We start from the raw sequence: 13,819 nt of genomic DNA on the forward strand, positions 1-13,819 counted from the left end.
GCAACCTGTTCTGGTTTTCTGAAATTTTGCATCAATAAAATACTATAAAACACTTTGTTATTCATTTTGGCCAACAAGAGGAAAAATGCTAACTTCTCATTCATATGCTAAATCTGTGTTAGGAATTTATTGTTCTGCATCAATATTTTTCCTATGATATCCTATACTTTTTTTTTCCTGTGTACATATATTGGGTTAAAGTTAGTAAGATGAGACCCTTATGTGTAGTCCATTTGGTGCTTCCACTCTCGGAAATTTCATTAATTTGTCACCCCCAACTTCTTCCCACCTGAAATATTATTTAAAAAAAAAAAAAAAAGTATACATTATTTATAAAAATAAAAAATAAAAAAAGGCATTCTTTGCTGATGGATTTTCCTGCAGATGAGATGGATAGTTATCTCTGACCTGTATCTAGTTACAAAATAGTGTAGGAAAGCTGAGATTTCTGCTATTCCAAGTTCCTTTCCAGGACAAAGTCTAGTCCCACCTCCAAATATGAAGAAGTAATTGTGGGATTCCAATCTCTTGTCCTGCAATTTGCAATCAAACCCAGTTTGATCAAATTTGAACCACACATACAGATCCATGGAAAAAGATAAGAGAAAAAGAAGAAAAAAAAGGTCACAAACCAGCCATCTCCATGGGTTGAAGGTCAATGGTTCCGGGTACAGAAAAGGATCATAGTTTATCTCTCTTGTATATACATAGATCCTCCATCCTTTTGGAATCACAAATCCTGAACAAAGCAAAGAAGAAAAAGCTGGGTCAGTTAATTGGTTGTACAGTACCAGCAGTTCCATTTTTATTTTTTTATTTTTTTGGGCCAAAAGATTTTGGATACTTTTGCGATACAGTACTAATTTTGATTAGAAAACATAAAAGGCCCCACGTTCTGTCACTGTTGATAAACCTTAATGCACGTATGGCCCCCTCACAATCTTATCCACAAATCTGAACCATTGAAAATCATCTCCATAGGTAAAATGAATGGTCTAGCTGGATTTGTTTCATATAATTCCATTTAGATTCTTAAGGGTATTTTTTATTTTTTTATTATTATTTTTGGTAATTGATTGTTATGGGTATTGGTTTCATGTCTATGCACTGCTTCACCTATTATTGTCAAAAAAAGTGACAAAAAAAAAATAATGCTTTTTTCTGCAGAAAGACTTTTCTTGAGCCTTTAAAAATATGACTTAAAATGGAACTGTAAGAATATTATATGTGGCTATGGATCTTTCTTCATTTTTTGAAAATCTTCCAAAACTCACCGTTTAGTTCCATATCTTCAGTGGTTTTTCTTAAAACCCCATTTACAATTGTAGCCAATCTTGAGGTCTCAAAGATAACCTGCAGGAAAACAACAAAAGCAAAACCGAAAAAAAAACAAAAACAAAAAAACAAAAAAAAAGGGGAAAAAAAGTCAATCTTATTGTTCTTTTTATCACCTAAAAATCCAGATGATACAGCAAAATCTCTTACCGCACGAGTAAACCTCATTGACTTGAGGTCATTAAAGTCAATTGGATCCTCTGGATTTTTCCTTTCCCGAATTGCCATATGTTCTTCCTAGAAAATGCAATGGAAAAAAAAAGTTAGGACCGAAAGCATGTGAAAACGGCAACATCAATCATATGAAAACTGACAGATTCTTTTACCCTGAGCTCTTGAAGAACTTTAGGATGATCATGGAGATATTTCACGGCCATCATGGAAGTAGTTGACACGGTTTCATAACCAGAATACAAAATTGTAATTATCTGATCAATAACTTCTTCATCACTTAGCTGGTATTTGTTTTCCTCACTTACCATTAAACCTGAAAGCATGTCTTGGTGGGTTTCTTTGGAAGCTTTTCTTTCCTCCATCAGCTGACTCAGTATTCTAATAATATTCTTCCTTGCCTAATCAAAAAATGGTTAAAACACCAAAATCACTTACTTCAAAACTTTGAGTTAAAAATAAATAAATAATAAATACTTAGCGGGGGTTGAAGAAAAAAAGAAAAAAAAGAACAAACAAACAAACAATTTTGGCAATCTACCTGTACCCCACTACGATAATTTGTGCCGGGAAGATCAATAGGCAATGACAAAGTTCCTAAAACAAGCTTAAAGAACTCAGGCTGTAATACAGGAGCTATAAATTCGCATTCAGCACTAGCAACCTGCTTAAGCGATGAAAGGAATGCCATCTGAAATAAAAAAAGATTAAAACAAATGCAGATTAGAAACAGCGAAGAGAAAGTGTGTATGCATATATAGATATATATGAAAGAAATATACAGAAAAGAAAAAAGAAAGGTAGTACTGAAGAGGAAATAGGTAAATAGGCAAACCTCTTTGGTCTTTTCCTGAATATTGATGACTTGGTTATCCCAACCACTGAGATGGGCTCTCATGAACTGATCAATTTTGGGCAAAAGCTGGCTTCTGATCAAGGTGGGGCTAACGAGGGCAAGCAATGACCCTCTCATGTACTTGTGGGTGGAGCCATGAACTGCTGCAATGTTGCATTTCCCCATTATATCAAGCATGGACTGAGGGTAACCAGGAACCAGGCCTTTGGCTTCATTCATCAGGATGTATCTATTTAGCTCTGGATCCATAGAAACAATGGTAGGACACCCCAGGATATGAGATTTGAAAAAGCTACCATACCTGTTTAAAAGCCCCAAAAAAATTGCATAAAAATAAAATAAAGATAATGTTTGTTACAATTATATGATATGACTATGGTGTGGTCTGTGATTAAACATTCCAACCAAACTGTTGTTAATACCACCACCGGCTTCAGAAAACTATGCTCATCATCTCTCTCTCTATATATATATATATATATTTTCCCTTTCACAAAAAGGAAAGAAAAAGAAAAGATACTCTCCCTACCAGAAAGCAAATGTAAAAAGGCAAATAATGATAAGAGCATCAGAAGCTTGAGGAGTTTTATTTTTTATTTTCATTTTTTTCTTTTTTGCTTCTTTTTATATTTATTTTTTTGGCCTCTATATGGGATTTGCTGGTCTAAGTTCAATCTAAAACGACCATAATCCTATTTTATAATCAAATTACTATAGCAGAAACATAAGTTAGAAAATAGACTAGCAGAGGAGCACCAAAAAATAAATAAATTTTGAAAAAAAAAAAGCTGCTCTCCAAGACTCGAGTAATACAGAGAAAAAACAGAGAAGCCCTTGGTTAACAACCATGGAAAAAAGTAGACAGAGTATGTGTAAGTAATCACCTTGCTCTCTGGTTTTTCATGAAGTTTGGACCCTGTTTTAGAAACTCAGTGGTCTCCCCAAATATTGGCCAACCCATTGTGCCCGGAGGCAGACCTTTCTTCCTGTATTTCAACTCATTCCATCTTAACAAAGCAGAGCAGATGCAGAGCACAAAGAGCACAACAACAACCACCACCAACACCATCACAGCCATTGATGCTCCCTCCTAGAAGTTGCAACCCTACTCCAATGAGAGCTGTAAATGGTATGGGCATGCTCTAGTTCAAATTAGCTAAGAGAGTTATGCAATATATATAGACCTCTGAACTAGAGAGAGAAAATAATAGAGAGAGAGAGAGAGTAAGAGAGAGAAACCATATAGGCCAAACCATGCACCCTAGAAAAGAGGGACCCTAATCTAAGACCTCAAGTATAGTAAAAGCACAACCCCCATAAAATTAAAAGACAAAAATGTTTAACACTTGTTCCAAGTCTCTGAGGTTTTAACTTACCCCAACCGCTTGGACTCAACAGCGTGTTTGAAATTTCTCAAAAGAATCCAAATTAACAAATATTAATGAAAGAAAAAAAGAAACTATCAAATCAAACTCCTCCTGAGGATTTTTTTTTTTTTTTTAAGACAAGCATGTTTTAATATATACAAGAATGTGTGTGAGAGAGAAAGAGAGAGAAAGAAAGAATGGTTGAATGGGTGGTGGACTATAAAATACTAATGGTGTGAACTATTTACTGATATATAAAAGTATATTTTTTTTTAGATTAAAAATATCTGGGCCATGGGTATTTGTGATTTGATGAAAATGATTTGGGTATTATTACGGATGAAACCAGGAGAAAGCTCCAAGTATTTAGTTTAAAAGCTAAAATGGGAAGAAGATGCACATGCACAGCACCCCATTGGACCTTAATAGCAAAGTGACTCATAAAAAATCAGTCCCTCACATGTCATCAAGAGGATCTTGGGAAGGGGTGCTTAATGGAATTACAACAAACCACAACTAGACAGGCCTTTGGTTACCATTTGAATAAGTGGAGAGAGAGAGAGAGAGAGAGTTTTTTTTTTTTTTTTTTTTTGGTTTCATTCTAACTGCAAGTTTCAAACTTGGACTGTGCCCCGTGTAGCAGGAAGTTTGAAGCTGTGGGTACTGTAATTCCTTGAAGACCCAGCTCTTGACCTTTTGTGGACTGTTTAAAATTTTCACCTGCTAGCCAAGACCTTCTTATGCAAATGGAGTTCACAATCACCCAAGATTATGTAATCCGAAGTACAGTAAACTTTTTGGACCCATTGCAGAAAAATAATCAGTCTGACCAGAAATTTTTGTTGCTTTTCTAATACTGGTCGACCTGAATTATTACTTGCTAAGTGAAAAGTTTAAATTTTATTTTAGAGCAGAATGCGATAAATACTTACCTATCTCCTAATCACATCTGTGGACTCATTAGCACTATTAGCACTGTGGCTTGTGGGGTGTTGGACTTGGAGTTTTGCTCTGATGAGCAACTTCAAATACCAAGAACACCCTTCACTCTACATGTTAAAAAAAAGCTTGACCTTTTTTGCTTCAATGATTGGAAATTTTTGCCATAAGCATCTAGACCACCACTAACCATTTAACCTACAATTTTGCTTTATATCCCGAAATTAGTGGGAATTCTTTTTGATTAATTAAGGACCAAATTTAGTATCAATTTAGTATATTTATACGTGCATGCACAAGGAACATGACCGTGAATATGTACATTTGTGCTGTGTGTGTGTGCATGCTGACGCTGCAAAATAAATTTATAGTGCCAAAATTTTTAGTTTTGAAGTTAATAATTAAGTTTATTAAAATTTAAATACATATTATGCTATACCAACTCATGATCCTATAATAAAAAATTTAACAAGTTAAAAATTACAAAATATAATATGTGATGGAGTACTGATTGCTCAAAGTCGTTTTTTTTTTTTTTTTTTTTTTTTTTGGTTGTGGCTACGAATTGTTCAAAGTCGTTTTGTGCTGATAAAACACATTCCGATCTATTGTTAGATTAGTGGCAGTCATTGATAATCTATCTAGAAAATCAAGCAAGAACTGTACGCGGTGTGTGTGCAGAAGATTGTCTTTTGCATTTAAAGTAGAGAGTTGTGACAATAAACTAGAAAGTACCTTTATCTCTATGTTTCTAATGAAAGATTGAGGGATGGTTAGTGCATGAACGAGGAAGAACATTATCTGGAATCTCTTATCATGAGAAAATCTTAGAAAAAGAGGTAGCTACACGATGAAATTCACAAGGGTATTTGGATATCTGGCTTTAGTAGCTCATAACCCTCCATGATAATCAATTTCTACAACATATGTATATATAAATAACATTTTGCCGACATTCAATTGTATTAGTTCTTTGTTTTTCTATCTTTTCTTACATATTCGAAGAGTTGGATTATCTAACATAACAATTAAGTCATATTATTTTATTAAATGTGCATTGCAATTCAAACAAGAGAAATCTTTTGAATCTACAATTTCATAAAAGCAGATATAAAAAATATATTAATTAAGTTAATTTCCAGTTAAATAATTTATAGTTTTTTATAATATGAAAATAAAATATATAGATTCCATAAAATAGTTGTTATGTAATCGGTTACCAGTGATTCGTTAATTATATATTACATCTATAAAAGTGTTACCTATACAGCCTTTTTCTGAACAAAGAAAATTAAGATTTTTTTTTATTTTTTTTTTATTTTTAGGTTTGTTTTCCACACACAGGAGTTGAAAGGAATGGTTCGTGAATCAAAGTGGAAGTGTGGGATGATTAGGAATTTGATCGAGAAGAGGATGGTTAAGTGTTAGAACCACACATCTCTATGTGCTTGGGCGGCTCCGTACAGTAAGTTGTACATAGTCATCGGTCTAATCAACAAGCTTATATGATTAAAAATGAGAAAGGGGTGTCTTGTAATTTCTGTTTATCCGTTCTACTCCATTTTGTTTTTTTGACTTTGCTTTGAAGCCGATGGGTTGTCTTCAAGTGCCACAAAAAAGTTGATTGGATGGTGACTTGATGAAAAGTGTGGATCCTTTGGGGGATCCTTGGAAAAGGATTTGACACTAAAAAAGAATGGCATTTCCTATAAATCTTTTTTTGTTTTTTTTTTTTTTAATTATTCAAATTCCGGAAAGCAAAATGAATTTTTTTATTTTTTTATTTTTTATTTTTTTTGGTATTTTATGAGTGATCGTTGTTTCAGAACAGGTATTAGCTATAATAGAGTTAACGTGCGTAACCCAAATACACCATGAAAATATTAAAGAAGTTAAAAATCAATCTTCCATATAGACCAGGCTAGTTTCAAACTCTTAGCCAAAAAAAAAAAAAAAAAAAAAGTGTACTCAAAACTCCCTTTTAACTGATATGGTCTTGTAGGCTTCCGTACAAGCTTGCTGGACCTTAACACAACCATATAGAAATTCGCAATGGTTGCAAAATCAAATTGCAAAAAAATTAAAAAAAAAAAAAAAAAAAAACAATGAGTGATAAAATAGCTTCATGTAAACTATAGAAATTTGTTGGAATTTTCTTCAATGGGGGAGGATGACTAGCTAGCTTCAAAAACATGTGGATATTGTTAATTTTTGCAAGTGACAATTGGCATAATTGACACCCTTTATTTTGAAATTTTGTTATTTAGGAGAGGAAAATTGTAGCTTTTAAAGAACAAATGATTGAAGAAAACACTGCCGACAATAGTATATATGATATTGATTTGAACAGGCTAAAATAATTTTTTTTAAATAAGAAAAAAAAAAAGATAGAGAGAGAGAGAGAGAGAGAGTGTGTGTACAAAAATTGATGGAAAATGAGAGGGGAACAAGAACAAGGGAAAGGGATATATTAATGATACATTACAAGTGAATGATAAGACTTGAGGGAAATCAAAGAGAAGTGCACGGAATTGTGGTGGGATGGAATTAGGAATGAATAGCAAAGCAATTTGATCAAAAAGGCTGAAAAAAAATAAAAAATAAGGGTAGAGAGAGAAGGTAATGGCTAAGAGGGGGGAGCAGAAGATAGAAGGAATGTCTACCCACACGCACACATGCAAATGCAGCTCATAGACTCTACTTTTGGTTGGATCATTAATTAATATTATTTTTATTATCTAATAAATAAAAATGGTAATGGAGTTGGAAATGTACCTTGAAAACGTCCAATTGCACGAGGGCCTCTATTTTGTTCTTTTCTGCCAGATATGGGTACACCAAAACATTATTTCCTTGAAATTATTGCCCTCTACCCTCCCCCACCAAGATATACACAAAACCCATTCATTTTGGCAACAACGATATTAACACGTTTGCTTCTGTTTTTTTTTTTTTTTTAATTTTAATTTTAATTTTTCTTGTAATTATTTCTGTTTCCTGTAAAGATTAATATGTTTTGGAAAAATCACTGTCGACGTGGTATGATTCCTGCTAGGTGATGTATGTAGATGGTCTGTTTGGGTATATTTTTTATTTTTAATTTTTAAAATATTATTTTAAAAATAAAAAATTTATTTTTATTTATTTTTTGAAAACAAAAATTTTGATTGATGATGATTTAAATTTTATTTTTTTAAAACTGATGATTAAATAGATAATTTCTTATTTTAAAAATAATTTTTTATTTTATAAAATAAAAAATTATTTTAAAATTTAATAGCCAAACACAGACCTCTCGATTTTCTATTTTTATTCTTATTATTATCTTACCACTGGTATAACAACACCTGATTTAAAACAATAATAAAGAGAAAAATTAAACCGAGCAAAAATGGTCACAAACGGAGAAAGGGGATAATATCTTCATTCACATATGAATAATTTGTTTAAATTTTATTAATAACAAAATATCTTATTCATATTAATTAAGGCCAGCTTCTATAATCTAATACTTAAAACGTAAAATGAATATCTATTTAAATAATTAGTGATCGATTTCCATTATAATGTTGGAGTCAACATCTATAATAACAAAATTATATATATATATATATATATTTAATGGATTATATTACATATGTTATTTTGCCTGATAAATTCTTGATTGTAAGTTTAACAAGACCGACATAATCTAGTACAAATGAATATATATATATATATATATATAATTATGCTATCATACACACAAACTCAAAATAAAGATGGATTTCTTATCAATTGTTTGTAATTTATCCATTATAATAGATTATATAATTCAATTACATATAATTTATTCAACATTCCTAATCTTAATTTGGCCATACTATAATTTTGCTACAATACTCAAATATGCCAGGTCGATTATAATTTCACTACATTATTTATGGACGCTTAAATTAAGGTGGGCATGCTAAATTAATTATATATATTATCCACCATATCTAATATATTACATGTAATTAACCACACATGTTATATTTAATTCATCGGGCACACCCATGCTATGATTGACCTATTGGGCAAAATTATATATATATATATATATATATTTGTTAAAGCAATATGAAAAATAAAAATTAGGCAAATAAGGATCAGACCTACAACAAAGAAGCACCTTAAAAAAAAAAAAAAAGTTAAATATATTTGGATCTTTTCAACTATTAGCCTATATACTATTTGCACTTCGTCTCTTAAATTATATCAAATTTCACATTGACTTCTTTATTATTTTTTATCACTCTAGTCCAACTAAATATACATTTTTAATTGATGAATTAGGCAGAATTATTCATCCATAACTCATCTAATTTTATTTTCAAAAATTATTTTGTTTCATTCCATTTTTTTATCTGTATGTATATGCCAAATTCATTAGCGAAAATTACCCAATTGAACTAATTCAACAAGAAAAGAATAGTTACGAGGCAATCTGCCTCTTTTTTTATTTTTAGTTTTTTTTTATAATTTATGATATGTATATATATATATATATATATAAAATGTAATAGTTTAGGATGATAAAAAGAAACTAACCTTTAAAATGACGTTTTTCACACCCACCAATTTAGAGAGTCTCCTTGTCAATGTCGAGGTTCAAAAAATCAACATCAATGAAAATATCGAAAGTTCAAAATATAAAAATTTTCATGAAAATATCGAATATTGATAAAAAATTATAAAGGACGATGAAAAATTGTTTTATTTCGATCATTTAAAAAAATAAAAATTTCAAAAAAATATGAAGAAAATTTTGGATATTTTAAACTATGGTCAACGTAAGAATTGTAAAATATAAAACTGAAATATTGAGGGTTGAGGGAACAGAATAGAATATTTGTGTGTTGAAATGTTAGCCAAGTTTGGCCTTTTATAAGCTCTCACAGCTACAATCTACACACACATTATAATTTCAAGAATTGAACAGAAAACAAAACTACCTATCAAATTAAGAATAAAATCTTGTCATTTCAATGCCTAAATCAAATTAAGAATAAAATCTTGGCTTTTCAATTGATTTTGGTATTTTCTTATATGACAATTCCTTTATTATTATTATTTTTTTATTTTAAAATTTGATTGCCCTTATGGGACACTTGAATTGGTAACCTGTATATATCACTCATAGATACAAATATTATCTTTTAAAAAGGATGAAGTTTAGATATCATGCCTTATAATTTTCATTTTTATATTTTGATCTTAAAAAATTGAGTAATTATTTAACAAAAGGGCCTACCATGTCATTTGTAGATCGATCCATATATATTAAGTTATTGCATCAAATATGACATATCATTTATGATATTTTTTAAAATCAATACAATTAAATTTTAAATTGGTAAATTATTCGCCATCAAATCAATTCATTTATTCAAGCCATTTAATAATTTATTTAGTTTCCTTCTAAAAAATAATTATATCATTAATTTTTTAAAAATTTTATTTAAAAAAACTTATATATATATATATATATATATAGATATCTTTCTATATCCAGAAGTGCCTTAAAAGAACATTATTATGTTTTCCATAGTCCATCCGATATATTTGCACACATACTTTTGATATTAATATGAGAAATTGAGAGGGATGTGTTTTTATTTTTTACTTTTTAAAAGAAAGAGATATTATTTTATACTTCTCTTGCTACTATTTTATAAGAAAAATAATATGTATATATATATATATATATATAAATGCCTATACCAATTTTCCCAAAATACTTATGAAAATAGAGCAATAGTATAAATAATTTTTATATTTTCTCTAAAATAAATCAATAACAATAAGAAATAATATTTGTATTTTTTTTTTCAAATTGTTTGAGAAATAAAATTAATTAGATAATTTTTAAGGAAATTAAATATATTAATAAATCCATTTTAAATGAATTGATTTTTTTGGTAAAATATTAAAATAATTTGATTTGTTAACAGATAACTTACCAATTTAGAGTTTAATTATGTTGAATTTTAAAAATGATATAAATGTTATTTTATATTTGATAAATTGGCAATATAATTGGATGGATCTAGGAATGATGTGATAGTTCCATACTATCGAATAACTTTTCAAAATGAGAATAAAAAAAACAAAAAGGGGAAGTTAGAATATACCATAATAAGGATTATTTTTCCTGTTTAGAAAGTGTAAAAAATAATGGAAATTTGAAATTATTTGGGAAAATAGAGTTTTTTATATTCATATGGCTTTTAAAATAAGGAAATTGTGGACCTAATAGAAACTAAATTTCACAATACAAGAAAATATAATGGAAAATAAAATTTTTAAAAAATTCTGTTATTTTAATTATTTTCTGTAAACTAGTTTTTATGTATTTTATTAAAAGCAAATTTTATCTTTAATTTTTAAAATACAAATCAATTAATTGCTTGTAAGTAATTAATATTTTTCTACAAACCAAATCTTTTGAAAAATAATTCATAGGAAATTTAATGCAAAAAATTGATTATCAGAAAAGTAATTATTAAAAATTAGTTTATTTCAAAATTTTGACACTTCTCTCCAACAGGATACAAAGAATTTTGATCAAATAATCCTCCACCAGAAACAAAATTGAAAAATAACTTTCATTTTCATGAATCATAATTCTAGGCCTATTTTAACAAAAATGCCTTTGATAATTGAATTTAGAGGTTCAAAATTTTCAAAGTCCTTGAAAAAATATAAGAGAGTATTTCAAACAATATTAAAGTATATTATTTGTCACATTTGATTTTTTTGAAGGGATTCAAAAATAAGTTTCGTACAATCTGCCTCACTGTTTGAATGGTTAAAGATTTTCAAACCCCTTCAAAAACAAATTTCTAGTTTTTTTTTTTTTTGAAGGTTTGCTTTTTGCTTGGAAGGACATGTTAGATAAATAAGTAAAAATTAAAAAAAAGAAGAAGTTAAAATTATAAGTGTTGAAAATAAAGATTACTTTTCAATTTTATCCTTGAAGGAGGATTATTAGGAGAAAGATCCTTTCTTTTATACTCTTCCAAATATTAATGATCAAAAAATATCTTTTTTTTCTTTTCCTGTTATTGAAATCAGATCGATTTCTATAAAATAAAAAAAATAGATTGGTTAATTCTAGCAAAAATTAAAAAAGAATATGTCAAATTTGTCCTTTGTTTGTTATTTTCTAAATGATATCAATCCCAAAAGTTTTTATTGATTCGAAATTGATTTATTTTAGCTGTAATCAATCCGATCAAATTACTAATCGTTTTGACAACTTTCAGTACAATTTAAATTGATTTGAACATCCAATTCAATTTTATAATAATCAATTTGCATTAAATTGGATGGTTTGTTTTAGATTGGGTTTGAGCTTGTGGTTGTAAATTTTAGGTTTTCGAAAATTTCATATGTTAGGATTTTTTATTTTTTATTTTTTATTTTTATTTTGTGTGTGTGCGTGTGTGTGTGTGTGTTTTGGGCGTGGGGTGGGGGCGGTCAAAAGATGCTTGGCAGTTGAAACTTTGGATTTTTTATTTGTGTAAAGTAGCAAATTTTTTTAATTAAAATCTGTTAACATTCTAAAAAATATTTTTAAAATAAAATAAATAAAACAAAATTGGTTAAAATAAAATATCATTTACAAGTAATTTTTTAAAACTAGATATTGCAAACCAAAATAAATATTAAATCAAACAAAAAAATAATTTACTAATTATTTATATATATATATATATATTTTATATTATTTTTTTTATTAGTTTTACTTGGATCCATTTCATTTGTCCTTTATTTTCCTTTATTTCTTTTATTTATTTTTTAAACAGATCCAAATTGTTCCAATAATTGGTTTTAAATTTTTGAAATGGATCTAATCTAGCTACTATAAAATAATTAATCGAAACAAGTTTGATTAGATTGGATTGGTCAATTAATTTTTTTTTGTTTGTTTTTTTTTTTTTTTTGTTTTGCACATTCCCAGTAAATTCGTAGTTTTCTGATAAATATAACAATATTGAAGTCCTTTATTTAAAAGTTTTTTTTTTGGTCACCTTTAATGATAAATTTATTAGAAATTGTTGTAAATGGTTAAAAAAAATATAAATTTAATATTTTCACATGCATGAAACTCCTAATTATACCTAATAAATGAATATTATTAAGTGGCAAAGTGGTCCGAGTGCCAAAAATAAAAGTGATAAAAACGGTCCGATGGTTTAATTGTTTTTTTTTTCCCCTCTTTTAAATCAGATAATATTAAATTTTTTGTTTAATTGCTATAATTTTCTAATAATTCCTTTGAGACAGTGCTTTTGATATTAATGATTAGTAATGATCTTTAAATTCTGGTGCTATGGTTAAAGTTAATAATTATTGTAACAAAAAAAATTAGACAAAAAATTGAAATTCGAGTAAAAAAATCTCAAATTCGATACAATTTTGGGACTTTTTCCTTTGTTTTTTTTTTTTTTTTTTTTTTTTTTTTACCTATCTTTTTGGTCCTAATCTTGGCGACCTTGGGAAGAAGTTACCTGCCAAATATATTAAATGGTGATGTATTCAATGAGACGTTGGGGACACTCCTTGAGACTCACAATCTCAGTTCCCAAACTCCAGAGAGAAAGAAAAATAGTATATAAATTTAAAAAAAGAAAAAGAAAAAGAAAATAAAGTAGAAGTGCAGAATAGGATAGATAATAGACCATGCGATGCAGTGCAAAAAACAGTGGACAGGGGTTGAGAGAGAGAGAGAGAGATTGAGAGATTGAAGACGTCTGTTTCATTTGTTGTTTAGCTCTTGACGTCTTTATCCTCTCAGAGAGAGAGAAAGAGAGAAGAGGAATGGGAACCCTCATGATGATTGAGTGCACGTGTGGTAGGTCTGTCCACGTGCACCTGTTTTATTCACTGAATTGATTGATTTGTCTCTTTGCTTTTCTCTCTTTCTTTCTGATTTTTTTTTTCTTTTAATTTATTTCACTCTTTTCTATATATCTCTAGTCTATCAGAAAGAAAACTTTTTTTTTTTTTTTTTTGGGGGTGTAAAACAGAAAGAAAGACCTTGTTTGTTTACCAGAGGTTAAATTGGCTTTTCACCATCTCGGCCACCAAAGAGTAAACGATGGTAAACTTAATCGAGAGATGA

At 28.9% G+C, this 13,819-nt stretch overlaps 1 protein-coding gene across 2 annotated transcripts; it reads right to left on the reverse strand.

The window, feature by feature from the left end:
• Positions 1-79: 79 nt before the first annotated feature.
• Positions 80-3,716, reverse strand: LOC125421869 (cytochrome P450 85A). 2 transcript variants are annotated; one of them, XM_048471708.2, is made up of 9 exons: positions 3,247-3,712; positions 2,342-2,663; positions 2,048-2,197; positions 1,662-1,907; positions 1,486-1,572; positions 1,275-1,353; positions 633-739; positions 409-533; positions 80-289 (listed from the first exon to the last, which is right to left on the reverse strand). In XM_048471708.2, exons 1-9 carry the CDS (start codon positions 3,438-3,440, stop codon positions 202-204), a joined length of 1,398 nt encoding a protein of 465 aa, XP_048327665.2. In that variant the 5' UTR covers positions 3,441-3,712; the 3' UTR covers positions 80-201. The 2 variants fall into 2 exon arrangements, with proteins under 2 accessions (XP_048327665.2, XP_048327664.2); XM_048471707.2 differs by having other exon boundaries at positions 409-739; positions 3,247-3,716.
• Positions 3,717-13,819: the final 10,103 nt, after the last annotated feature.

The sequence above is a fragment of the Ziziphus jujuba genome, chromosome 4 (assembly GCF_031755915.1).
Source record: "Ziziphus jujuba cultivar Dongzao chromosome 4, ASM3175591v1".
NCBI lineage: Eukaryota > Viridiplantae > Streptophyta > Magnoliopsida > Rosales > Rhamnaceae > Ziziphus > Ziziphus jujuba.

Bases quoted from the DNA above. Each gene is read 5' to 3' on its own strand.
- LOC125421869 (XM_048471707.2), bottom strand. From the start codon at position 3,440: ATGGCTGTGATGGTGTTGGTGGTGGTTGTTGTTGTGCTCTTTGTGCTC. The intron at 2,198-2,341 runs GTTTGCCTATTT...TTTTTATTTCAG, and splicing joins TTCAGGAAAAGACCAAAGAG to ATGGCATTCCTTTCATCGCT. The intron at 1,354-1,485 runs GTAAGAGATTTT...GTTTTCCTGCAG, and splicing joins CAATGAGGTTTACTCGTGCG to GTTATCTTTGAGACCTCAAG.